Below are 25,422 nucleotides of genomic sequence, written 5' to 3' on the forward strand. Positions count from 1 at the left end.
GGGTTTCTGTCAGGGTTCGGCGGCGGCGAGCCCCGGGGCTCCCCGGGCGCGGTTACCTCAGCGCCGCGGCCGGGCCCCGCGCACCTGCCGGGGCCGGGGGGTGGCTCCGGAGGCCCGGCCTCGCCCCAGCCCCAGCCCCCGCCTTCCTCACGGGCCCGGCCCGGGGCCGTGGCCCCGGGGGCGGAGCTGCGGTCCCGGCGCGGTGCGGGCGCTCCGTGCCCCGGCATGGCGCCCTAGGCGGCCGGCAGCAGGGCCGGGGGGGGCGGCATGGACCGGTACCGGTACTTCGTGTTCAACCAGCGGAGCATGGTGGTGCTGGGGCTGCTCCAGCTGGCGCTCAGCGCCCTGTGCGTCGTCAGCGGCTTCGTGGACGGCGTCTTCAGGACGGAGTCCGTGCTGGGCAGAACCAGAGCCCCGGTCTGGGCCGGAATGGTAAGGTTGCGTCCATTTCCTCGTTTCATTTGTTCTTTTCCCCAGCTGCTACCTGCCCCTGCTCGGCCTGGGTGGGGCAGGCCAGGGCTGCTGCCATCGCTCCCCTGGCTTCCTGCTCTGAGCCCAGGTAGCGCAAGTTTCCTTATCCTGCCACAGGCGGGAGGGTGCACGGAGGCTTCCCGCTGAAGGAGCTAAATGAAACCGGTTTCTACCAGATAATATGGGAAATGGGGCACTATGGCAATTGCCAGGCCTTTTAGCAGAAGCGTAGCGACCGTAGAGAGGCCACTGAAAGTTAGGAGGGGAACACGTGCCCAGGGCTGAGGTCTCCATCTCTTGGCACTGCTGCGTATCCCACAGCGGGACACTGGCAGTCCTGCACCCGACTGGGGTCCTGCACCCCAACTCCTTATGCCCCGGTGATCTGCCACCCCAAGGCAGTGTTACTGAAGCGTGCACTCCCATCCCGAGCCTGCCCACCTCCTTCCAGCGAAAGCTTTCGTCCATCTGCAAGCTGTGTGATGGCTTGGAAAAGCAGTGCGGGCTTGTAGCGCTGTAATCGGACCTCAGTTCTGTTATGAGATGTGAGGCTGGTCCCAGGATTGCTGCTGTGGGTGCAGCTGATGTGTAAAGACATGTTTCACGCAGTCCAGCATCCTGCCGCTGGTCCTAGCCACCAGCAGATGCCTCGGAGGAAAACACAATAGATCAGCAACTCTCTTCCCTCTTTCTGTTTCTGATCTGACAGCTCCTCTGATCCCAGCCTTGAAAACGAGGGCCTTTCATCTGTTCTGTGGCAGTTTATCTTCAGAATCTGATACGTGTCGTCCAGTTACCAACTCCTTTTCTGGTCTGCAGGTCATGGGAGTCCCGGGCGTCCTGGCTTTGTTTTCCTCTCAGAGAAAGAACCCCGTTCTCGTAAGCTTTGGGGCTTTGTGTGTGTACGGGGCAGGGGCAAAATGTGGTCAGGGCAATCGAAAACTCTTTCGGTAGGAAAAGAACTAGCTGGTTCTGCAAGATTGAGAGCTTTATTTCTGTGAGTTGTCTTCATAGAAAAGGCAACATTCTTAAGCAAAATGAGGCTTCAGTGTTACTTCACTTCCTAATGCATAACACGAGCTATGGCTCTAACAAAAATCTGTAAAAATGGTGGCTTTTGAAATGCAAGCCATCCTGGTATTGTTTCCTGTTATTAAGAGCTGTGTACACCAAGATAGGAAGCGAGTTGATTGACTTGCATTTCCTAGATAGTTTCTCTATCCCTGTAAGCTCAAAAGGGGGATATTTTTTCTAAGAAAGAGGCCCTTAAGAACAAAGTATTTCAGCCCAGCTTGCACCTGTGGGCCAGTTTTGGGACTCAATTGTATCTCAGCAGTTCAGTATCATGGAAACACTTATTGCACTGCCTCTGGCTTCCACCTGACTGTTGCTACTGGATACTTTCAGTGTTATGGGAGGTCAAAGGCTGGTACCTGTCACTCATTAATTAATACCTTTTGTTTGTAGTAATGATGTTAATTTACTAGAGGATAGTTTAAATTCCTTTCTGCCTTCTTACTCTCCTTTAATTTCTCTGTACAGGTGAATGTGCTGATAGCTGCGTCTATAACCTCTTGTGTTGCCATCCTCATTGTAATAGTTTATAGCTCCCTAACGCTGGGCTATGGTGAAGAGGAGGACCTAAGTTCTCACCCAGCCCACGTTATCCATACGGTAAGTACCGCTCGTGCTTATCGCTGGGGAATAGCACAGGCCAGCCTGCCACCACGTACGCTCGTACGACTTCCTGCCGTGTGCCGTCCAGGTATGAGCCTGAAAGTGGTGAAGTCAGGTTAACTGCAGGTGCTGCACCCAAAAGGTTTGGCTTGTTCTAGGAAAAGAATCACAGTACTGTGAAAAGAGACAGTCAGTGAACGTACCCCTGGCCTGCTCTGAGACAGCGACTGCTAGGATCCTGAGTCCCTTCCAGCCTGTGTTTCAGGTGATACAGTTACAGCAATTACACGTCAGCTGATTAAATCCAGGTATTGTTTCAAGAATATCCCACAAAGTAAATGAAAAAGGAAGGAGTTAGCCCTTTTATACCTCAAATCTTGTGCAAACCGTGGCTTCCTGTGTGTATGAATTCATCCGAGGAGCTACTCATTAGTTTATTGCAGGACAAAGTCAAGTGTCAGGCTGGTAAGGTGCAATGTAGCAAGATGTATTTCATATTTAGTGTGAGGAGGAGCAGCCGTTCCTTGGATTTCTACTCATTGTTAAAGCCAGAGTGCAGCTATTTCCAAACACAATGCAGTTGCATGATGTCTTAAATTTACTAAGAAACCTTACCTTACTGCTTGCTCTTTTCCCATTTGAGGCTCACACTTGGCATGCTCTTCAGAGCACAGGAAGAAGAGCTTTAAATAACACTGACTTTAAATCAATGTCCTAACATGTAATCATAACACTCTTGCAGTAATTAGAGTATTTTTGGTTCACTTCTTGAACATGGCTTGAACGTTTCCTTTTTTTGCTTGCAGAAGTTCGTACTTAGTAAAGTTGTCAAGGGTGCTAACATCACGATGCTCATTGCATCGATCTGCAGTACTGTCGTTGTGACGATTATTGCTCACTTGGGATGCCGAAGTCTTCCGTGCTGCTCGTGCTACGATAGCATAACTGGAATGGTGAGTGAGGAGTCTGGAAGCACCGATTTATCTGCACTGAATGTGGGTGGTAGGGGAAGAAACTGAGGAGAAGATGTGTTTTTCTTCTACAAACCTTACCTTGGCTTTACCCCAGTCATCCAGCGCTAATTCTCTGAAATGAAGGGGAATGTTAGAGGGATTTTATAGTTTTCTATTTTTTCCTTGTACTTCCACCTTCTTATTTACAGTGTTGTGTAAGACCTAGTGTAAGTTATCTTTGTTTTCCAAAACATTGGTGCTGAAGCTACTGTGGTGCCTTTGAGTTCCTTCAAGACTTCTTCTCTCCCCCATAAACCAACGATTGCTCCATGGTACAGCATTTCAAAGACTTGCTGGTACTCACAAACCAAGATGCGTCATCCCCAGAACTACAAATTCAATAGTAAGAATGTCCCAAGCACTGTCTATGAAGTGTAGTGTGCAGGTATGTGTAGGGAACCCCGTTTTACTGTCAACCTTTGTGAAATCTGCTTCAACTCATGATGCACACGCTGCGTGTCTCTGCCAAGTGAGCTCCATGAATACCAGCTGCTTCTGTACTAGAATAACTCTGATGCTGTATTAAAGCACAAATATCTGACCGTCTTACTTGATAAGGACTTCATTGGTACATCTTACGTTGCAAGGCAGCTATTCTCGGCTAAAGATACCAAGTGTTTGCAAGTGTGTAAGGCAAGGCTGCTTTAAACTTTCAAGCTAAAACTTGTTGAAAGGAGTGAACTACACAGGCATTTTAAATGCGTTCGGGTTTATCTTCTTGAACAAGCTCACAAAATGTCTTTTTTAATGGCATTATTTCATTCCTAGGAATGGTTGCAACCTAGTGAGGACCAAAATCAGGCTATGGAGATGGTTTGCGCTGTACGAAGTGAGTAACTCTTTCCATCCGTGTATTTGGATGTTCACCAGGGATATGGAAGGAACATGCTGAATAAGCTTTACATCACAAGCCAAAATCCTGATAACCAAAGTACTCTGAGCCAAAAGAACTCAGGATTTTGTGCAACAGTCAATAGCAGGTTTAGTGATTTCTTCTTTCCTTCCCCACACAGGTCCGGGAGACAGAATTTTTGATTTCCCAGATCGGTTTCCAGTCCAGGACTTTGACACAGAGGAAGACACATCCAAACCTCCACCATACATCAGAATGACTTGAAAAAGTGATAGAACATTTTAAAGCTACTAGTCTAAATGTGTAGCAAGATGGATGTGAGAAGTTCTTCATCTTCAAGATGGCCGTGCACTTTTCCTGGGCCTTTTAAAAAGCACCCACAGAAAGAACTATTGACTGCCCAGTGGTCAGCAAAGATCCCAGTGCAAATGGAAAGACCTACAGATATTTTTGGATGTTCAGACTTCGCATAGTTTGAACTTTGGATGTTCAGACTTTGCATAGTTAAAATACCTCATTGTCTCTGGAAAGCATGAGCTTTTTTTCCTCCAGCTTTTGCACTTAATTCATGTTTTATTCCTCTAGAATTCATCACGCAATTTGTCTAGCAGTGCTAGCCTTATGCATTCAAATATTAAATACTATTAATTTTTAAAAGAAACTGGTTGTGGAGTGTTCCCCCCACTCTTATCTTCTCCTCTCACCCATTGAATTATCTGTCATGAAGGATCCAGTTCATTACTCAGCTTCTGTGTACTTTCCCTCTCTCTTGGCAGGGCAGGGGCACGTAAAGTTAACGGCATGAAACTTGGCTGATGCCATTCAGGCACCTCTGTCAAAATGGGGTTTCTGGGGTGTGTTCATGTCTTAGATTTAGTGGCGAAGTATAGTGCTTGAAATACAATAGTTGCAGTAGCTCCACTTACAGAGTAACTAACCTACATTGAAGTCAGTTTGGAGTTTCTCTGTTTTGACTTTGGAGACTGGAAGTTAAAAAAAAAAATGCTTATTTTGGGGCGTGTTCTGCTAAACTTTGTTATAGATCAGGTCCAAGGTCCTCTATTTGAACCACCTACAGCTTCCAGTCAAGCTGCATTGGCTCCCAAGGTGCATAAAATTCCCCTCTGCGCTTTATGGTTCACTTCCAGGTAGGCTTAGAAGCGCCTGTCAAACAAACACCTCACCTGCAGGCATTGGACACGAAGTGGTGGATTACTTGTCTCACCACGGGGGTTAGTCCAGCACATCCCTCTGAGCAGGGCTGGGAAGGCAAGTTCTCATCTTGAGGCAGCGCAGTAAGCGGTAGGACAGCGTGGGGGCCTCTGAGGCACCTGTCTCCGAAGCCTTGGCCGTGTCTGTCCCAAAGGGCTGGGAGCTGTACCCCTGCCTTTGGCTACCTGGCAAAAACATGGGGGCCCTGTGGGAGCCACCCTGGGGAGGTGGCGCTCTGCCTGCTGCCTCCCAGTGCCTGCAGCAGAGGTCCAGAGATGAAGCAGGGGCCTCAAAGCCTGCTGGCACCTCTGTGTGCAGCACCTTCCTCTCATCTATATTAGCTCTGCTCTGGGGAAGGAAACAGCAACTCTGCTTCTCTTTGCTCTAGCAGGGCTAAATAAAATTAAACTTTGTATGTACACAGTTGTCCACCTGCGTTCCAATACTTATGAGGAAAATAAAAATAAAAACAACAATAACTAAGGAGCTAGAGATCACTGAGATAAAGGCTTTCATCTAAAGTTTTCAGCTTCTATATGCCTGAGGTTTTCCTACTTGCATTTGTATGAGCTGGAGGAAAACTATTCAATTAAAAACTCACAAAATGGTAGCACCAAACCCACTAGCTACAGGTAATTAGCCAGTTAGTTAGAATCCACTTTCAACTTAATGTAAAAAACAGTCAAATATAGGCAAGTTTATTTGCCTTTAATATGGTAATTGGTAACATGAGGCAAAAAGCGATGCTGTGCCTTATTCTGTGGTGCAGTGCCTGTCAGCAAGCATCAAAGCACTGAGCGTGACTCTTCCCATCCCCAGCTGCTTCTGGCATAGCTCCAAACAGCCTGTGATGATTTTTCCCCACCTTGATTAACATAAACTGCTGCTCTCATCCATTAAAAAAAAAAAAGTGAGGCTCTCTGAGAGGTTTTTGTGATTCTTAACACCTGAAAACTGTTTGGCTTTGATTCTCTTTTTGTTTAAAAGAGACTTTTGCCTCTGAAGGAGTAACTTGCTGGAAGTATTTTGTTGCTGAAAGGCACTGCTCAGCCACCGCATCGTTGCTGGGTGGAAGTTGCAGCCCCATCCGGGGTACTGGTCTGTGACTGCGCCTTAGGTTAGGAGGTGCTGCATGCCTGGTGTGAGTCACCGGTGTTCAGCGTCTGGATGAACAGAGAAATTAATTAGATTTTATGACAAGCATGCAAAGAATAAACTTCAGCAGTCCTTGCTGTAATCCAGAAATGTTTTCACCGGCTCCGAGCGGTAACTCCTGAAGCGAGGAGGTTATGAAAGCAGCACCGGGCCTGCGGGGAGGATGCGAGCAAGGCCGGGGCGAGTCAGGTTCTGCTGGCACGTTGCTGGTACACGCACCGAGGAGCTGGCTGCTCCTCCTGCACTGCTCGGGAAGCAGCCGAGCGGTGGCATTTAGTGGCAGGATGCCCCCCGCAGAGCCCTGCCCTTGCAGGAGGTGCTGCTTTGGCTTCGAAACAGCCCGCTCAGCATATACTGGAGGCTGGGTGTGTAAAAGAGCAGTATGTCTGTCCTACTTCTAAATTAAATGTTTGCAATTGATGCAGCAGCACCTATAAAGCCCTCGATGCCTGTATATTTCTTTTTCAGATGGGTTTTGCTGATCTTTCAACGGTGCAGTGGAGCACTGCTGTCACTATGAAGGCACCTAGGAGCCGTGATAGCTACACAAAGCCAACGATTCTTGTATGGAAGGAGAGCTTCTAGAAAAGAAACGGCTGCACTGTGGAAACTGGTGCAAACTGTACACCAATTTAATGTCACTCCCTCTAGTTGGTTAGCATTGCAGAAAATATATTTATTCGTGGTTGCAGATCCCAGTGCTATATTTAGTAGTGTGTTCGACATGCGAGTTACGGTTCCCCCCGAGAGCCTGGCAGGATCTCCAGGGACATTTCATGCACTGCCTCACCCCCAGCTTTCTCTGATGGAAGTCAGATGGAGTTTGTCTCACACAAACACATCCGCAACACCTCCAGCAGAAAGGCTTCGAGGCAATTATGCCCCACGGGCTTTTTCCCCTTGCCAAGCTGCTAGTAGCTGGGGCCACTGCCCTGCTGCCTCCCAGCCCCGAAAGGTTGCCCTTTTTGCTGTGGGGAGGGCAGGGAAGCGTGATACATGCCAGGATGCAACCTGGCATCTAGCCGTGGCGCTGACGGCCGGTGCACCGCAGCACAGCGCCGGCAGGACAACGGGGGCAAAGCCTGGGGAAAAAAAGGACGCGTCCAGCCCCCAGCTAAGCTCTCAGCCTGTTCTGCCCTCAAACACCCTGCACACACAGGTGCTGCATGTTGTTTGCAAGCACCTTGTGCTTCCACCGCTGGGAAGTGTAACTAAAGGCATTTTGAAGAAGAACGGTACATGCAAATGTGCTTCACATCTCTCTGAGTCCAGACATCCAGCTCTTTTCTAGGGCATGTTAGAAAGCTCCTTCGAAAGGCTTTACTATCCCTGGCTATACATCCTGCACATCAAAATCATACAGACGCCAAGCATTTCATGCTCACCTCACGTAGCATTGTTTGTACTAGTCAAAGATAGGACTTTTAAGTCCAAAAATGCTTTTCCACCTTGGCTAAGCTTAGCAAAATGCTTCCTCCCTCCCCAACACACAGCACAAGCCTGCAGAATGCCCGCGCTACACAACTGAAGGATGCCAGCATCGTCACTAGCACGCCATTGCTAATCAGAAGGTGTAATCAGCAGGTTAATCAGGGGAGCTGTTCCTGCGAGTTAACGTTCAACTGAGAGCAAAGTATTTGCTGAAGCCATTTCCTGCCCAGAAACATGGGGATGAGAGAACAGTTTCGGGCACGTTTCTGACAACTAGCTTCTTGGTGGCTTTGGGGTTTTGTTTTTTTTGCAACTTCACTTCCAATCTTGTAGTCCAGTGCTTACATGGTGCTGTCTGACAGTCGTGATGATGTACTTTTTTTCCTGACCTTACTTAATAACACAAATTTTCAGGCAGAAACAGAGCCAAAGGTTTCAGACCGACGTGGAACACCCCGGGGCACAGTTTGCTGGCAATGTACAGGTTGAGGCTCACAGTTTGCCAGCTCCAGCCACATCATCGGTGCACAGCCTCCCCCCTGCCGCGAGGCGTAGGGTGACAGCTGCCAGAGTTCAGGGTCACGGCAGTGGAAAGGAGTCACCGCGGCTGGACACAAAGATGTTTCCATTTGGCTGGCAAAAACCAGTGAGAAGCCAAAGGACAAAAGTCACAGCACTGCACCTCTCAGTTCTACCACAGAGCACCTGAAAATGTAAGTCAGACTTCACTACAGGTAGGGAAATGACTCCAGAAACACTATTACTTGTTTCTTAGCGAAAAATGTATCAGCCATTTACTACACAAGGGTACTAGTTTACAGCAGAAGAATTATCTGGCTCAATAAATCAGAATTTTCTTACCAAAGCCTTTGCTTGGTCTCAGTGGCTCTGTTGCAGCGGTTTCTTGCATGAATCTCCTTGATTCATCGCTTCCTTTTTTCTGTCAACCTGTAATACATGCAAACGTAATGATAGCCACTAGCCAAATGAAGACTGCCAAAGAGAGCCTTTAAAGAGGTGGGAAAGCACAGATGTAATAGCGATGGAAAAAAAGTGATAGTCTGAAAACAGAACGAGGCATTGGCCGGCACTTGAAAGGAGGGCGGTTTTAATCTTTGTTTTTTATAGCCAACAGAAAACCCAGGTCATACTACTAGAGCACAGCATACACTTTTTGGACTCAGTCCATACGCTTTACTGCAGTGATTTCTTCTCCAGTACTAACAGTGTGTTAGTATGGGGAAAAGGCCTTAGTCTTAATTCTTACATGAGCAGGGCAAGCCTGTCAAAGCAAACACTCTTTCCCATTCTTCCTTAGCAGTTTTCTGGAAAGAAAGCAACTGCTTTGTCCTGCACCACTTCAGGTCAATCTGGTTGACTGAAACACACACCGAATCTACACAGTTTCACTTGCACTTCATTGAGTGAGTACCTTTATGAATTGTTGCAGTAATGTCTTTTTTTTTTTTTTTTTTTTTCAGTTACAGCTCAGGTACTACCAGAAATGTGTTTTCAACTGACATGACATTAATAGCTAGTCTTAATAAAAACAAGCGAACAAACGAAAAACACTTCAGTTCTTATTTCATATATCGTACATCATATATCATATACCATATGTCATATATTTCATATTTCATACTTCTATTTTGATCCCCTACATCTTTTAAAATACACTGGCCACACATTTTAGTCGCTGTCAGTTGCTGTTTCTACGGTGTTTATCCTCAAACAGTACAACCCATCAGCTCGCACGCACCAGGCATGCTTCTCGGCTGTTCCTTCCCCTGGTTTTTCAGCGCCACGCCTGAGGCCACACTCCTTCACTGGCACAAGCCAGGCTTTGCACCGGAGGCTGCATCCCTGGGGAGCTGTAGGAGCCCTTCTGAGCTGCCCATAGAGCAGTACAGCAGAAAAGGTAGCAGGAGTTGCTCCTGTGCCTCTAATATATATTATTGTCATACATAAAACTCACATACATAGATGCTTAATATAAGCAGAAACTCTGGAAACTAGCTTTAGATGCTGCTGCAGTTTGAGAAAAGCACAGCCATTGCAAGACGTACATGCCAATCACAAGGGCTGCCAACGCTGTGCCTTTTAACAGCAGCATCACAGTGACTCAAATACCAGCTCGGCATTGGAGTTAGTACTTCACGGTAGTGGTGCAGATGAATAATCATACACAGGAACTCAAAACACCTCTGATTAGCAAATGTTCTTTTTATCCGCAGCTGAATCTTTAGCTGCTGAAGCCAGGAGCCCTTTATTGCTTCCAATTTCTGAGTGGGTTAAAAATATCTTGAAGTAAATGGAAAAGTTGTTGCACACATTTTAGGGCACGTTTAACCTTCTTCCTCATTGTGTGCCCTTCCTGGAATAAGCAAAGCAACCGAGAACTAAGGGCAAGAAGAACAGCAACACCTAACCCCCTCTGGATTAGCTTTTGTTTTCCTAAATGTGTGTGTGTGGGGGGGTGACCAGGCTTTTACAGAAGTCAGACCGTCCCTCCACCTCTCCACAGCAGCCCGAAGCACAGCCCGCCTGCCCCATGTGGGGAAGAGCACCAGCCTTGCTGGGAAACATACAGGCAGGCGAGGGGCAGTGCTATAAACAACTCGGTTACTTGCTAACTTGCTACTCGTTACTTGCTACTCGGTTACTTCCTCGGTTACAGGCCCTAATGTGAAGGTGCTGTACAGAAAGCTGGATTATGATGTATAGATAAGAGGCTCCTTGAGCTCTTCAGTATTGTTAAATACAGTTGTTTTTCCTCGATTCTCTAGAATCAAGTAAATACCTGAAGAATCTGTTGGTTTTAGTGTGTGTGTTTATTTATTTTGTAAGCAAACTCTGTTTTCAAAATCCATCTCCTTATGGAAACAAAGAACATGAGACCCAAAATGCACCCTACAGGTTTCAAAATAAGATGCAAGCAGACAGGAATCTAAAACATCCTCCCCACTCTCTTTCTTTTTTTTTTTTTTTTTTTTTAAGATTGATCATTTATTTCAAAGCCAATCTTTATCATTAATTTAGGGAAAGAGAAAGGAAGCTACTTCTTTTGAATGTTTGCTCTTGGCAATACAAGCTTTCATGCAGCGGATGTAACGTGAGATGCAAGTTGTGCCACCTGCATCAAAACAAATAAAAACGTTGCGGGGAGGTGAGCACAGCACGCTCAGTAAGCTCCGAGCTGCTGGCAGGCTGACCTGCTATCGCTGCCATGGCTAGGGGCACCATATAGGTGTCCTAATGGAGCCCAGCCCAAAACCGGAATGCCTCTGCTGGTACCAAGACACAAAGAGTATGTATGGGTACTACCAGAGAGACCTGCTTACCCTAAGACTGTAGACGACATTCTTGCTGTCAAGCTCCGAGTTGCAACAGCCCACGTCTCTGGTCAACGATTGTCACTGTACCTCAGTCAGATTACATCAATTCTGGGTTGTTTTCTAAGCGTGAGAAGAGTAGGAGAATGGAAGGGAAGAGGATTACTAGTTTCTTTAAATGAGCATTAATATTGCTGGGAAATTTGCTTTTCATTCATTTTAAATTATAAGTTTTCTACAATTCAAAATTCTCCTTAACCAGAGGCAATTCAACACAGACAAAAAATAATACATGTAGATAATATCTGCACTGAGCAGGGCTGTGGACTTCAGTTACTGCCCCTGCATTTCTAGCTACTTTCATATGCCTTTCTTTGGGCTGTGGAAGTATCTTCCTAAACTACAAGGAGCTGCCTTCAGAAACGCACGCCAACCTCTTTGATTCTGATTTTGCAGCTGGCTGGCTGCACAGATCTCAGTGAATCCCAAGCGGTCACTGGAAACCAGCAGCAATTCTTTCCCTATCCATGTCGCCTCACAGGCCCCACTGATGACTTCATTCAGCTGTATGAATAGGTAAGTCTCCGTTTGGCCTTGCAGTGTGAACCAAAACTACACAACAAACAAACAAACAAACCCACAAAACAAAAGGAAAAAAAATCCCTTTTCTCATTCCACCTTCAAACTCCAGAGTTCTTTGTGAGTACAGTATGAAGAAATGAAACTCAGGTACTTGTTTTCCTTACAGGTCAATCTTCAACAGACTTCAGTGCCACTATGACCCGGACCAGAATGAGCATTTTAGTTTTCCTACAATAATGTCAATTTCTAATAATTATATAGCTGATTGGCATTGATTTTCACACAAAACCGAACTGCCATTTTTTTTGTGGAAGTGAAAATATTCACCAATAAGGGGCTGGCTCTATCTTAGTTCTTTTACGGACTCCCACATTAACTACGTTGACCAAAATTAGATGTTAATAAATTTTTAGATTGTTAAGGCATGCCAGAGATGAAATAAAGTGAAAGACAATAGTTCATCGCATGTTCCCAACTTCTCTCACCACAGCTGAAAAATTGTCTTTTTAATTATTGGTTTATAAAGCTGGGAAAAAATGGCGAAGTGCATTGGGCTTACATGGCAAGGTTTTGGTAGCGGGGGGCTGCAGGGGTACGGAGCCGTGTGGGAGCAGTTCTTGGAGAGCTGCTGCCTGTGGGCAGCCCCCGCAGGCTCAGTTCAGAAGGACGGCATCCCGTGGGAGGGACCCCACGTGGAGCAGGGGCAGAGTGACCGTGAAGGAGCGGCAGAGACGAATTGTTTAGGGACTGACCGCAGCCCCCATTCCCTGCTCCCCTATTCCATGCAGGGGGAGGAGGTAGAAGAGGGTGGATAGGGGGAAGGTGTTTATAGTTTGTTTTTTTTAATTTTTTTAATTAGTTTCTCACTGCTCTATCTTGTTAGTAGCTAGACTAGGTAATATATTCTATTAATCTCCCCATGCTGAGTCTGTTTTGCCTGTGATGATAATTGTTGAGTGACCTTCCTGTCCTTATCACAGCCCTTGAGCCCTTTTCGTTGCATTTTCTCCCCCATTGCCCTTGAGGAGGGGGAGTGAGAGAGTGGTTGTGGTGGAGCTCAGCTGCCCAGCCGGGTAAAACCACCACACAAGGGTGAAGCTATTTCAGCTTTCACATTTTTGATGGCTGTGTACTTTAGACCCTTTATTAGATCAGCTTTTTTATTTTTGATTGGGGGAGATTACAGTACACATAAAAAAGCACCATGTATTTTGATGCTTCTTAGCAATACCTTCACGATGAGGTAAAGGAGAAATGGAAACACCAAGAAAACTTGAATGTGCAGCAAGTAAGTATATGTATGAATACTAGGACACATTTGAAGTTTGCACGTCAGCCTCCTGCCTTCCTAATTTGAAGGTAGCTTTCTTCCCAAGTAGTGTAATGAAATATAGTGTCAATCTAAGATGAGGGTTCACGACTGAATCACGTTGATGGTTTGTCTACCAAGGTCCTTTCTGGTCATTCCGTTGCACCAGAAGCATAGAGCAAATACGTTCAATAAATACATTTTTTTTTAAGTCATTCAGTAGAATTTACAGTCTCATCAGTGATAACTGCAATCATGATTTGCATCTTTAAATATCTCCAAAATATGTTCTAGCTTTTTGTTTTAAATAGACTATTTATTAAGCATGGAAATAGAAGAAATGCATAGATAAAGCATAGACAGTGAAATAGTACGAGATAACACCAAAAATGTTTGAAAGTTCCTATCTGGGCGAATAGGCTACGATATTTACCAAGAAGCCCACTTAACGTCAATTAGAATTGAAACCTTGCTCTGTGTGTGTGTCTGCATACACGTATGGAAGCCTGCATGACTATTTTTTGAGAGAACTAAGCTGTATCTGAAGTTAAGAGCATTTTTTTCATTCAGAAAGGTAAGACTATGAGAAATGAGGTAAGCCTATCAGAAATGATGAAGACTCCTTAAGGGTCTTGATATATATTCAGCGGCCAGTAATTGCCACTTTTGTAGAACTTCAGGTAAGTCCAGAACATGCTCTGAAGCATCATGCGGGTGTTTCAGATGCTCCAAAACAACTCTGAGACCTCGCAAGAAAGTACCGACAGTAGTCCAAGTACTGTGACAGTCTTTCACAAAATTGTTAGCCACGCATACAAAAAAACTAAGGACCCTTTTATACCTCCCTTGCTTATCACAGTTTATTGTAGATTTTACTGTAAGAATTGGTATCATACTACCTAGAACAATTACTGAAAACAAGCGGTAACAGTCTGTGGCAAAGCCAGTTTATTAGGTTTCTGGGATTGTGTCTTACCCTCCCCAACACATACAAAATAACCCAATTTTACAATTTGGTAAGGTGAAAATATGTGTACAAAGTATTCAGTACTTTTGACATCAATTCCGTGGGTAGAACATTACTACTGAAAGCCAGGAAGCACACTGAATCCTGAATCAATGACCACATTGCCTTTATGGCAGAACCGTTAAAACATGCTATGTGCTGAAGACAAGATTACATAGTTAAAACATTGTTTTTACACAACTTTAATGACATGAGGGCCCTTATTTACAGGTTGTGAATAACTCAAAGCTTAACAGATTTGCAGATGTCTGATATCGAATTTAACATTAACATTGTATCTACATAATTTCCTTACCTCAGCTCCCAGCCTGACTGACTGACTTTGGAATTCTTCATTCTGTTTTTTTATTAGAAAAAAAAAAACAGTTTGCTGACATACTTAGTACTATACAAATAGTTAAGATTGATACTTTTGAGAGAAATGAGTAAGAATGTGAGTGAAAAATAAATTGTCCAAGAGGACTGTAAACCATGTTTATTTATAATATTATACACATAAATGTAAGATCAATCCTTTTCTAAAAAAAATTATTAAGGAAACTTGTGTTAAAAAGCTGATTGTTTCTGAAAGGACTGTAAATCAAATTCTAGTCATATAAGGTTCAGTGTGAATACAAAAATTCCCTTTAACAAGTGTTGCATAAACAAAATTACTGTCATAGCTGTAGCAGCTTTATATGGAAAAAATATAATATATTTTGTTTAGAATCTTTTTAAGCATCCTAATCATATTAGGCCGAATTTAATGCTATTTCTAAGTGTGGAAAAAAACAAAGTCAATGCATTTTTCCCTTTACCAATAAAACACTTGCAACAGAATTTAGAACTTAGTAACTTTAATAGTTCAAGAGTTAGCTTGCTTCAGTATTTTGTTTTTAATAATCATTAGGATGGCAGCTTCTAAACTGGGCCTTACATTTAGTTTCCAGTCAGCATTGCGCACTTTACACTGCAAATCAAAAACCTTCATTTTTACTTAAATTCCTTTGAAAATTAAGTCGGAAAATATTGTTTGATCATGGCATACAAAGTCACAGACTGAATTCTACAGTTTACACTTCACATTACGTAGCTGTGTGCAACCTAGCACCATTTTTGTTGTGAATCTTGACCTTCACAGAACAGAACTGAATGAAATGGCTGCAATTACGAGAACACAGACGAAGATGGTTCTAGAAGAGCGATTACTAACTCACATTAGTATTTCCATGGATGCCCAACTTACAGCCATGGCATTACATGAGCAAGTTTTAGCCAAAAATCAGATTCGGCAGACTTTCTCTGTATTTCAAGATCTAATTTATTTTGCATTGATACGTATTTAAAGTAAAGCCCATATTCCCTACTCTTTAAATGGATGATACTGTCTTACCATTATGCAAGCAAATCGACCTTCAGTTACGGAAGCTGGTAGTTCCTTTGCACAGAAGCCTTCACATATTCTAGCACAAAACAATACAGATCATTAGACTATGGTGGCCTTGACATTTTCAACAAATAAGGCACAACTTTGTACGTCAAAACGGGCATGAGAAGTAACATTCTGTCCTAAGCATTTTCATCCTTAAAATATGTTATCGAGTTGGTTTGTAAAAAGTTGTTTTTTTCGAGATATTTGAAAAACATCAACACTAGCATCCTCTGAAACATGTATCTTTGAAAACCGTTACGCTTTTGGCAACCTCACTCCATTTTTTCACTTACACTGGGACACAACTCAAATACAGCATCCTTAGAGGTCAGTCCTCAATGAATATTGAAGTTTTGGTAAGGCCAGAGAGGCTGTGGGTAGTTCTAGTCCCAGATTTTCCCCCATATCCTGTGCTAAAGGACTTTTCATATGAAGGAATGCATAGTTTAGTCTTACAAGTTAATTATGAAAAATTAATGAACTTCTAAGTATTAATTGTCTAGAGGTAGGGACAAGTTTGTCGATTCTCTTACCACTGCCATGAAGAAACGGACAAAGTTTACAATGGAATGGCATGCCATGAAAGCCAGCAGTTTGCACTTACACTGAAGCCCAGACTTTATCTGACAGTCCTGTTGCTTGTTTGTGTTTTTATATAAGTAGGTACTTGCTTAACAGCTTGCTAGCAGTCATCAAATATTCCTTCAGACATTAAAAATCTCCCCACTCACTGACCTGAAAAATCAAGCTATCCGGCTGTCCCAAAACACTTTTCCTCCTACATTATCCCAATGCAAGTGGCAACCAGAAGTGTTAGTAAACTGTCTTACTAGATATAACTTTACCACGAGTGACAAAAACGATCTCAGGCAGCAAGAGCTCAAGAAGAATTGCTTTGTCAATACTTCACTTGAAAGTTTACATTCCTGTATATTTATAGTGAAACTTCAGTAATTCAGAAAGTACAATTACAAAGTGCAAGAAAATGAGACGGGCACATCTACACCAGAAAAAAAAAAACACAGTAAAGTGCCAAAAAGATTTCCTATAATTGCTACCAAACCCTGGATCTGTGCCAAGATCATAATTTTGGAGCATTTGCAAACAAGACAAGGTGATAGCTAATAAATAGTGAGATTTAACACCAACAGGTCATGGCAGGTTTTGGTTCAGGCTTTATATGTATTTGATCGCGATCTGGGGGTTGACTAAGCATTAATGGCTTGTGACTTTTAAGCTTGTGAGCCAGCGTCATAAATATGGCCTCCACATGGTCATTGTCATTGGGGTTTTTGGCAGAGGTTTCAAATAACGGCATACTGTGAGTATCAGCAAACTTCTGGGCCAAGTCCGTAGGTACCTGAATAGCACTTCTCAGGTCACATTTATTTCCAACAAGAATCCGTGGTATATCGTTGGCAAGGAGGTGTTGTTTGCATTCCTCTATCCATGATGGCAGACTGTGAAAACTGGCAATGTTTGTCATATCATACACAAACACGACAGCGTGTACGTTCCTGTAATAGTGCTGCACCATACTCTTTCTGAAGCGCTCCTGGCCTGCCGTATCCCATAGCTGGATCTGAAAAAGGAAGGAGAACAAGAGAAAAAATGTTTCATTACTCATGCTAGAAAATAACACATACTACCCGTAGCTAGGAAAGTTACGCAATTACAGAAATTCACTCTTCAGAATTAATTATACTGGAAAGTTTGTGCTGAAAAAAACTACCACTTTCATGCAATTTCAGAAATTGTTGCTTCCAAAACTGCCTGCTACAAAGAAATTAAGATGAAGCTTGAACACAAATACACATTTCTGAAGGTTTACTGAAGCAGGTATTTTGTAAGATTTTTAGAAAAACAAATACAGAAATCTTGTCAGTTATGCTTTTCTTTGACAAAACAAAATACTTCACAGCATAACTCTCACCTGACATGATTTTTTATTGCCAAAAATAATGTCATCTTCCCCAAAGCATTGTTCTTATCATGAAGTTAGCTGTCTATTGCGGTAGACTCATGAAAAGTAGGAATAAATCAAATCATGCACGAACAACGAAAACAAAACAGAACAAAGAAGTCTGTTTCTGTAGTCTATTAGACTCAAACTCTCCTATGAATCTCAAACTTATTTAATACATAAGCTAGGACCATACTATGGTTTGTAGCATAAACCATGCATAAGAGAAAAAAAAGCACAGAACTTCTGTTAGTTTATCACGATACTGTTATTTCCAAGTATGCCCTATTCTATCCCAAATAGACTGAACTCATATTTGTTCAAAACCTATACAGTCAGTGTTACAGACAAAAAACATTAGTAAGTGAAATGCTCTCAAACACTATTGAGATCTATTCCTAAAACCACCACAGAAAGGTACAGCCAATATTTTCCCTTGATGAAAACTCCCGTGCACACAGTTCTGCATTCCTTTGATCCAGATGTTTCAGTAAAAGCTATTCAGAAAGTCTAAGTGTCTTGAAGGTTGATTTCTTTACAGTTTTTACTATTGACTTTGACATAAAAAAAGGAAATGAGGTGCTAGAGAAATCTGCTAATGGCAAGAAGCTAAGACGTATCCCTGACAGAAAGGTGACTTACAGTACCGTATAGAAAAATAATCTGGAATAGTAGGAATAGGGTGAAATTGAACAGGAAGAGATGCAAAGCCTTGATAACACAGACTAATAATGAAGACTTCTGAAAGCGCAGGATTCATCCGTTTGGAAACGACAAAAATGGATGATGATCCACATACACGAGTCAATCACAGGATGTTATGAATCACTAGTGTGAAGGGAAAAAAAGTAAGTGATGTTTCAGGACGGTGTGACTTTTTCTGCAATATTATGTTCAACTCTGGTCACCCAAGCTTAAGAAAAACCTCAGACCAGAACCGGTGGAAATGGTAGTTACTGGTTTGATCAGGGGAACAGAAACTTTACATGAAAACAATAGAACAGCTTGGACTCCGTAGTCTAGTCCAGTTATTTGCAGCTTCTGATCAACAGACTTATAAGATCCACGTACCGCTTCTAAAAGCATCATTAAGATTATGAAGAAAAGCAAGGCAAGGCACCCTAGCCTCTGACTGAAGACAGCGGTAGTCAGCTGCAAGTCACCTCATCCTAGAGCGAATACCTGCTTTTTGCCAACTCTGTTGCGTTCTGAACACAGCTGACTGCATCTCCGTGGCCTGTAAAGGCAGCATAAATAACTCGATTAAATACAGGCACCTAAGCTTGGGCAAGACTCATTCACCTACCCAGCTGAGAGAGAATTCTAGTACTATATACTAACAGAATATTATTAAGTCAGGAGATTCATGGGAAGAAGAAATCATTAATTTGGGCTATGACAAATTAAAGAGAGGGGGAAAAAAAGCACAGGCTGAGGTATTGCTTATTGCTCAGACAACAAAAAGGTGAGGAACCACTCTATATAGTCTCCCAGAATGTTATATCAAATCTAATGTAAAGAGGCGGTTTGTTTTCAGAAGCAGCTGCAGACGCTGAGGTTACGCTTCTCTCCCCACCTCACTCAGAGAGCAGAAGTCAGTCACGCTTCAGTCAAGCGCAAATCCACAAGCTTATTGTCAGCCTTGGGTAGAGAAGAGGAAATTAAATTAAAGCTTTACATATCTTTCAAGTTAAGCTGAAGCCAACAGCTCCTCCTAAATGTTATTTCCGTGAAGCTTTCAAACTTGAAATGTGTCATCTCAAATAATACTTTCCCAACACTGAAGGTTTTACACTTCACAAGTTTCTGTGTTCCTCTCACCAGGTGAACTTGAGCAGACCATCCCATTTCTGACACCCTCTCCCCCCCCAAAAAATATTTGCTCTACTGAAAAACACTGGGAACGACCACTTTTAGAGACGTGCATTGATGAATTAACATTAAGATTATTGTTTCATTATTATCTAAATACCATCCATCATCAAGGAGGCACACTTATTGTAACAGCCATTTAAAACATGGGCTTTGAAAATCTGGTTTAGCAGCTTAACTCAACTAATAAAAACTGAGGACAGAACCACTTTGTCACACTCCCTAGGAAAGACAAATGGTACTTAAATACATCAACCCAGCTATCACCTCCCACCTTCCGACTCCTTTTTGTGGATCCAAGAAAGATTGTTTTCTGCACAAGGACTCCCTTAGCACGCATGGCTTATAAATGCTGGTAAAACCACAACTGCCCTTTAATAAAACCAAAATGATAAACTATGCCTCCTTTAACAAGATGGAAACAAAATGCCAACAGCTCAAAGGAGCAGAACATGATGTTTGGACTTTCTTCTTTGAATTTCACTTGCATCCTTTGCTCTTTTAATGTAGGTCAGTAAAGAGTGACATCATTGTTTTCTTCGATTTTCAATGTGCAGGTCACTTTAGGCAGAGGGAAATCTAGAATGCAATGTTTGTTGAAAATTTTAATCTATTCCTCAAATCTAGGCATTGCTGTTTCAAATGAAGCTGTGAGCCTACCGTGCAAGCTACACAGGAATACACTCGTGCCTATGCCTTGAATTCTAAAAAACTGTGTGGGAGACCCCCGGCGAGAAGAACCGTGCTTGTATTACTGCCAATGACACAGCGTTTTTCCAGCTGCAAGGGAAATGCTCTCTGTACTGTAGCAGCACAAGAATGACCATCCAGCTGGCTGGGGGAAGGGAGAAGAGGGAATGAGAAGACACCAATTAATACTCTCTTTCAAAGCAAGAGGAAAAATTCCTCTGCTCAGAGGGCCTGGCCCTTCAGGGCACAACCAGAACAGCAGCAATTCGGCTCATCTCACCTCCTCTCTTTCCTGGTTCAACAGGCATTGCTGGGGAGATGCTATGAGAAAGAAAGGTAAAGATGAGCAAGAAGTGGCAAAGAATAAAAATTGGTGCGTGCTCAATGACATGTAGCATCCTCCCAACAGTTACAGCCCTGGCCGTAATGATGAAGTTTATTTATTTTAAAGCTAAAACTGAGCTACCAGGAAAACCATGAGTTTGAAAAGCGTCTTCTCCAGTTCTCCACCTCCTTCAACCGGAATTGGCATATTCAACAGGCAACATCATCAAGAATGCAGCAACACCACCTCCCACAACCTATGTAACAAAATGGCTCAATAACCAATGTGAACCATCTTGGAGCTGTGAATCTGGCTCTTTGTTTTTAATTCCCTGCAGAGAAGGGTGGGCACGCTCCAGAGGTGGTGAAAATGCCAGGCTATAAGATGGTGCTGACAGGAAGATGTCCCTCATGAGGTTCCCTTCTGTTCTGGATAGCAACAGACCAGAGAGTACAGAATCTCGGCTAGAAGCCGAAGAAGTGTTATTCAACGGTTTTATAAGGGCAAAGAGCAACAGACTCTTACTCGTGCTGCTTTTTTAGTTAAAAAGGTCATAGGGTAAAAAAAAAAAATGGGGAAGACAGGCAAATGGACAAATAGAATGAAGGACTGGCAAGTGTGTGGGGCAAACGGATAGCCTCCCCATCTCCAACATCTTTAAGCAGCGAGTAAATAAGGAAAAACTATAGCTTTCAGCTGACTGTCAGCTGTAATTCCAAAACTTGGTGATAACATATGCAGAAGTACAATTCCATGACTACTGCTGCTCCCTTTTTCCACACATCTGCTAAACTTCGATCACAGAAGCAAACTATCGTACAGAAGGGAATTTTGCTTAAAACATGTTACTGCTAGCAGCCAAGCTGCACTGGTAAGCAACCAGCGGCTCAATCTGCAAATAGCTGTTAGGATCACAACTAGTGCTTATGCATCCATCTGGCAAGCTAGGTATATTTCATACTTTTAAGATCTGCTTTAAAGCGCAAAGAAGGTGAAAGAGCATTCATCTCCCTCCCCAGATTTTCACTACATTTAGATTCGTAAGAAAAAACTTTGGCTAACCCTGTAATCAGAGCAGAACACATGTCAAACGTGAGCCAAGCACCCAGCCTGCCACTGTCCAGCTCTGCACCGCATGCAGCAAACCCAACAGAATCCTACAAAAACCAGCTGCAACACGTCACTATCGGGACACGGCAGCGCACTGCTGAACCACGTTTGGCTTCTTGATGGGATGTCACTTACTATTTTCAGCAGGGCCACCGAATCTCTGCATTAAGAAGCCAGACTTTGAAACAGATTCGAATCTGGTACGGAAATTCCTACCCGCACTTCTCTCAGGCTGCCTTTGGGTTGTATTTTTATACGAGAAGCGGAATTTGCGCTGGAAAGCATCTCGGGCTGTCACGGCGGTGGTTCTTCCGAACGATTTTAAGGCAAAACGCCTGCTGGCGGTGGCAGCCGCCTCGCCGCCGTAACGCGCGGGGTGTGATTTCCGTAAGGCAGGGGATGCCCCTGGGGGCCCGGGGGCGCAGCGTGGGGGGGGGGGGGGGGCCGCGGCCCGTCGGGGCGCTACCTTGATGCGCTCGCCGTCGATGGTGACGGCCCGCTCCCGGAAGTCCACGCCGATGGTGGCCTCGGTGCGCTGCGGGAAGCGGCCGGCGCAGAAGCGGTAGGTGAGGCACGTCTTGCCCACGTTGGAGTCGCCGATGACGATGATCTTGAAGATGCGGGAGCGCGCCGGGGGCAGGCTGCCGCTGCCCGGCAGGCTCAGCTCCAGCGACGACTCCAGCTCGGCCGCCGCCGCCATCATCGCCGCCGCCGCCGCCGCCCCCCCCCCCCCCTCTTCCCGCCTCCAACCGCCCCGCCCCGCCGACCGTTAACGGCCGCCGCCGGCGGGGAGCGAACGGCTGCGCCCGGCCACGTCACCGCCCCGCCGCGCCTCTCGCGAGAGCCCGCCGCTAACCGTCGGGCGGCCGTTGGGCGGCGCTCGCCCTGAGGCGGCGGGCGGAGAAAGGGGGGTGAAGGGAGGGAGGGAGGTGGGGAGCGTGGTCAGGGTCGTGTGCCCGAAGTAATGAAGGGGAAGGCTGCGAGCACGGGGGCTCGGTGCTCAGTCGGTGTCTCTGTCCTGTCGGTGGGGCGCGGGCAGCGTGACTGCTGTGCTGTCCTCTGCAGCAGGGGAAGAGGCAGCGGCGGGTCCGTCCGTGACACCGCAGCACCCTGGCCAAAAATGGCCGATGTGCCCCACAAGGTGAAGGGAAACGGGGCTTTGCCCTCAGAATCCATTAACAGCCCCACCAAGGGCTTCAGCCTAGGAGAGAGGTTTGACAGAGACATCAAGTTGAAGCAATTTACCTCTTAAAAAACACTTTAGCCATGACACAGAAAAACAAACGTAGCATGCGGTAAACAAGAGGATGGTTGTCCTTGCGGTAGCTCCCTGGCCTGCAAAGCAATAGCTGATCCAGGATTCCTGAGGCTTGGATCAGAAGCCTAATAATAGCCACGGCGGGGAGTCCTCCTCGTTGTTACACACGCCTGCGACCACTCAGCCTTCTGCCTGCACAAATCGAGCAAGAAGTGATCGCTGGATCATTGCTCCCCAGCCGTGTGGTTGAAGGACGGTCATTGACCCAGTGGTTGCTCAAGTGTAAGCACAAATAGCCTAGGGCCAAAAAAGCCCACCCCTCCCTCAGAGTTCAGAGCAACTGGCTTTGTAGCCTAGGCAGATGAGTTTCAGTGCCCATCTCAGTGTGGTGTAAAAAAATCCAGAGTGTATCAAAACCCTGTGCATGGAGAAGGGAGCTGCTTAGTGCAGTCAGCATCAGCCCTCCAGGGAGTCTTTGTTATTCCCCTTTCCTGTGGACCACACTAATTCAAGGTTGTTGAGAGGTGCCTCAGCCCCGTAGATAAGGTGCCTCCTGGGATAAGATGCTTTCTTTTATTCATCCTGTCAAAAAAGAGGAGTACTTTTCTGGTACAAAAGTGGAATATGGTACTAGTGGAAAACAAGGAGACTGTGCCACCCTTGCGTTCTCATGACCCTCCGACACTAGTTGCTCCATTTTGCGGCAAGAATGTAAAATGTATTTGGCTGAGGGAAGGGAGCACCAGTAGGTGTGTCTCCACAGCCTAACGGCTAAAGAGCACAGGATTCCTAATTCTAGTGGGAGATGCTCTGGTCTGGGCTCTGGCTAGCACACTAAAAGGAGATTTTAAACAGCTGCTTGGCAGGGTCTGCCAACAGCTCATTCAACCAAGTTTGATCTGGGTTACGCCAAATTGAGCTATAATTAGATCTGAGCTCTCAAACAGCTTTCAAACATCATTTACTTCAACAACTAAGACTCTGTAAGTGGCAGAATCTGTACACCATCTAGTGGCTGAAGGCATTCTTAGTCACGAGATTTTTGTGCTCTGCTAATTTTACAGACGCCCCAGCACCCTGCCTGTGACTTTGCCTCTAAATATTGTTAACGGCCTTCTCAGTTTATAACCCAAATTTCTGTTTTGTTAGCCGCATGACAAGCAGCACTACCTACACGGGGATGCTTTTGAGAACTGCTGAAATCTGGCTTTTGCTCAAGGTTTTGGGTTTTTTGGGTTTTGCTCAAGGTTTGTGGGTACAAGTGCTCTTTATTTAAATGAGTGCGTGGTTCTTTCAGGGGAGAAAATAAAATCCTGAATGGAGTTAACGAAGCTTCTCATTTACTGAAGGTTTCTTGGTGGCACTCCGTATTTGCCTGATGCTCTTGCAGCAGTGTCCCTTTGAGAAGTCCACATGCGCTAGTAGAGTACATGTGGGCGTTTTAGCTGTCCTTTTTAAACTTCCCTATTACCCCAGTCATAAGACTTCCTGATCAGCCTTTGCAAATCATCCCAGATTTAACACCAGGCGACTTCACCCATCCCACCCATTACTCCTTTCTCCTGGAGAGCTGTCCCTCCAGAGCAGGAGCTCTGGGGAGGTGGTTCCTCACGTGAAGGGGACAGTGGTCACAGCCTGTTCTGTGCATGGTGGTCGGATGCCACCGACCCCCTCAATTGTAGGTGAGATGGAGGTGGAAAGGTCAGTCACTTTTACCCAGACGGATGCGCAGAGTTCATAGTTTCAAACAGTGTCCAGAGCACGGTACACATCCGTTAATGTTAAAGGTCAAACCTTTTCCTTCAGTACACGTCATTTAGTCCAGCTGGCAGTCGCTCAGCAGGACGACAAGTTGTCTTTCTATCAGTTATAGTTTGAGCAGTGAGAAAATAGATTACACATGGAGGGATTCATGTAAACAACCGCCTTAGTGGCCTGCTGAGGTTTGGGTACGTAAAATCCTGCAAAACCAATACTGTGTTGTTTTAGTATGAAAATTTTAAGACTGTCCCAGCTTGGCTGGATCAAAAATACAGCTAGTCTGCTGCTCACTGTGGGAAGAGGAAGCTTAAGGGAAGAATACAAGATCCGGGGGAGAAGAGCCTGTTTTTACAGCCTCACAACTTCTGCTGATCCACGGTGAGGGATTTCGCAAACAGAAACTGAATCAAAACTGTTCTACTGAAAGTCTACCTTCCTTCATGTGAGAACAAATATTCCTGATACACTTCACTTGTAAATTAAAACTGGCCTTAAAATTTGTTTTAAAGTCAATCCTCTGATTTAAAGTGCTCTAACAACAGCAGTAAAGTAGAAAATCCATTGTGTTTAAAGCACCATTTTAACTTCAGGTATATCACAACATTATAGAGTTCTCTTCTTGAATTATTTTGGAGCAACTACATAAGAGCAGCTTACAAATGCACTTAATAGGTTGAAGGATTTTTAGATCAACCCATGCAGCTGTTACACAGACAATCTCACTCTGGCTAAGTCAGGAATATGCAGAATGAGGTCACTCTCACTGTTTACTTCTGGGGAAGAAAAAAAAAAAAAAGAAATATTGTCATATGACACTGAACTCCAAACAAGAGAGAAAAGTCAATAAACAATGAAAGTTATCAGTACTCGGTAGAATTCCTTTCCAGCTTTCTTTGTAGGGAGTATTCACACGAGTATTTGAATGGGATTTGTGCATCTTCTGTAGTAACTTCTCACTGTGAAGGATAAG

The 25,422-nt window shown here is 44.6% G+C and overlaps 2 protein-coding genes across 7 annotated transcripts; one reads left to right on the forward strand and one right to left on the reverse strand.

Moving 5' to 3' along the window:
• The first annotated feature begins 182 nt into the window (after positions 1–182).
• LOC118249850 (uncharacterized) lies at positions 183–5,062 on the forward strand. Its single transcript, XM_035550289.2, has 6 exons — positions 183–432; positions 1,291–1,350; positions 2,014–2,145; positions 2,955–3,101; positions 3,930–3,990; positions 4,175–5,062. Exons 1-6 carry the CDS (start codon positions 268–270, stop codon positions 4,276–4,278), a joined length of 669 nt encoding a protein of 222 aa, XP_035406182.1. The 5' UTR covers positions 183–267; the 3' UTR covers positions 4,279–5,062.
• Positions 5,063–5,922: 860 nt separating this feature from the next.
• On the reverse strand, positions 5,923–22,219 carry RAB33B (RAB33B, member RAS oncogene family). 6 transcript variants are annotated; one of them, XR_004779231.2, is made up of 5 exons: positions 21,900–22,156; positions 15,435–17,055; positions 11,154–11,267; positions 8,674–8,760; positions 5,946–6,389 (listed from the first exon to the last, which is right to left on the reverse strand). XR_004779231.2 is itself a non-coding variant. In XM_035550326.2 (4 exons), the coding sequence occupies exons 1-3, from the start codon at positions 22,134–22,136 to the stop codon at positions 8,692–8,694; spliced, it is 528 nt and encodes a 175-aa protein (XP_035406219.1). In that variant the 5' UTR covers positions 22,137–22,156; the 3' UTR covers positions 5,923–6,389; positions 8,674–8,691. The 6 variants fall into 6 exon arrangements, 4 of the variants coding, with proteins under 4 accessions (XP_035406219.1, XP_035406229.1, XP_035406211.1 ...); XM_035550326.2 differs by lacking the exon at positions 11,154–11,267 and having other exon boundaries at positions 5,923–6,389; positions 16,834–17,055; XM_035550336.2 differs by lacking the exons at positions 5,946–6,389; positions 11,154–11,267 and adding an exon at positions 8,310–8,517 and having other exon boundaries at positions 16,834–17,055.
• Positions 22,220–25,422: the final 3,203 nt, after the last annotated feature.

This window comes from Cygnus atratus, chromosome 4 (assembly GCF_013377495.2).
Source record: "Cygnus atratus isolate AKBS03 ecotype Queensland, Australia chromosome 4, CAtr_DNAZoo_HiC_assembly, whole genome shotgun sequence".
NCBI lineage: Eukaryota > Metazoa > Chordata > Aves > Anseriformes > Anatidae > Cygnus > Cygnus atratus.

Excerpts from the sequence above, each read along its gene's own strand:
- RAB33B (XM_035550307.2), bottom strand. The coding sequence starts at position 22,136 with ATGATGGCGGCGGCGGCCGAGCTGGAGTCGTCGCTGGAGCTGAGCCTG. Across the intron at positions 17,056-21,899 it reads TCGACGGCGAGCGCATCAAG|ATCCAGCTATGGGATACGGC; the intron begins GTAGCGCCCCGA and ends TTCCTTTTTCAG.
- LOC118249850 (XM_035550289.2), top strand. The coding sequence starts at position 268 with ATGGACCGGTACCGGTACTTCGTGTTCAACCAGCGGAGCATGGTGGTG. Across the intron at positions 2,146-2,954 it reads CAGCCCACGTTATCCATACG|AAGTTCGTACTTAGTAAAGT; the intron begins GTAAGTACCGCT and ends TTTTGCTTGCAG. Across the intron at positions 3,991-4,174 it reads GATGGTTTGCGCTGTACGAA|GTCCGGGAGACAGAATTTTT; the intron begins GTGAGTAACTCT and ends TTCCCCACACAG.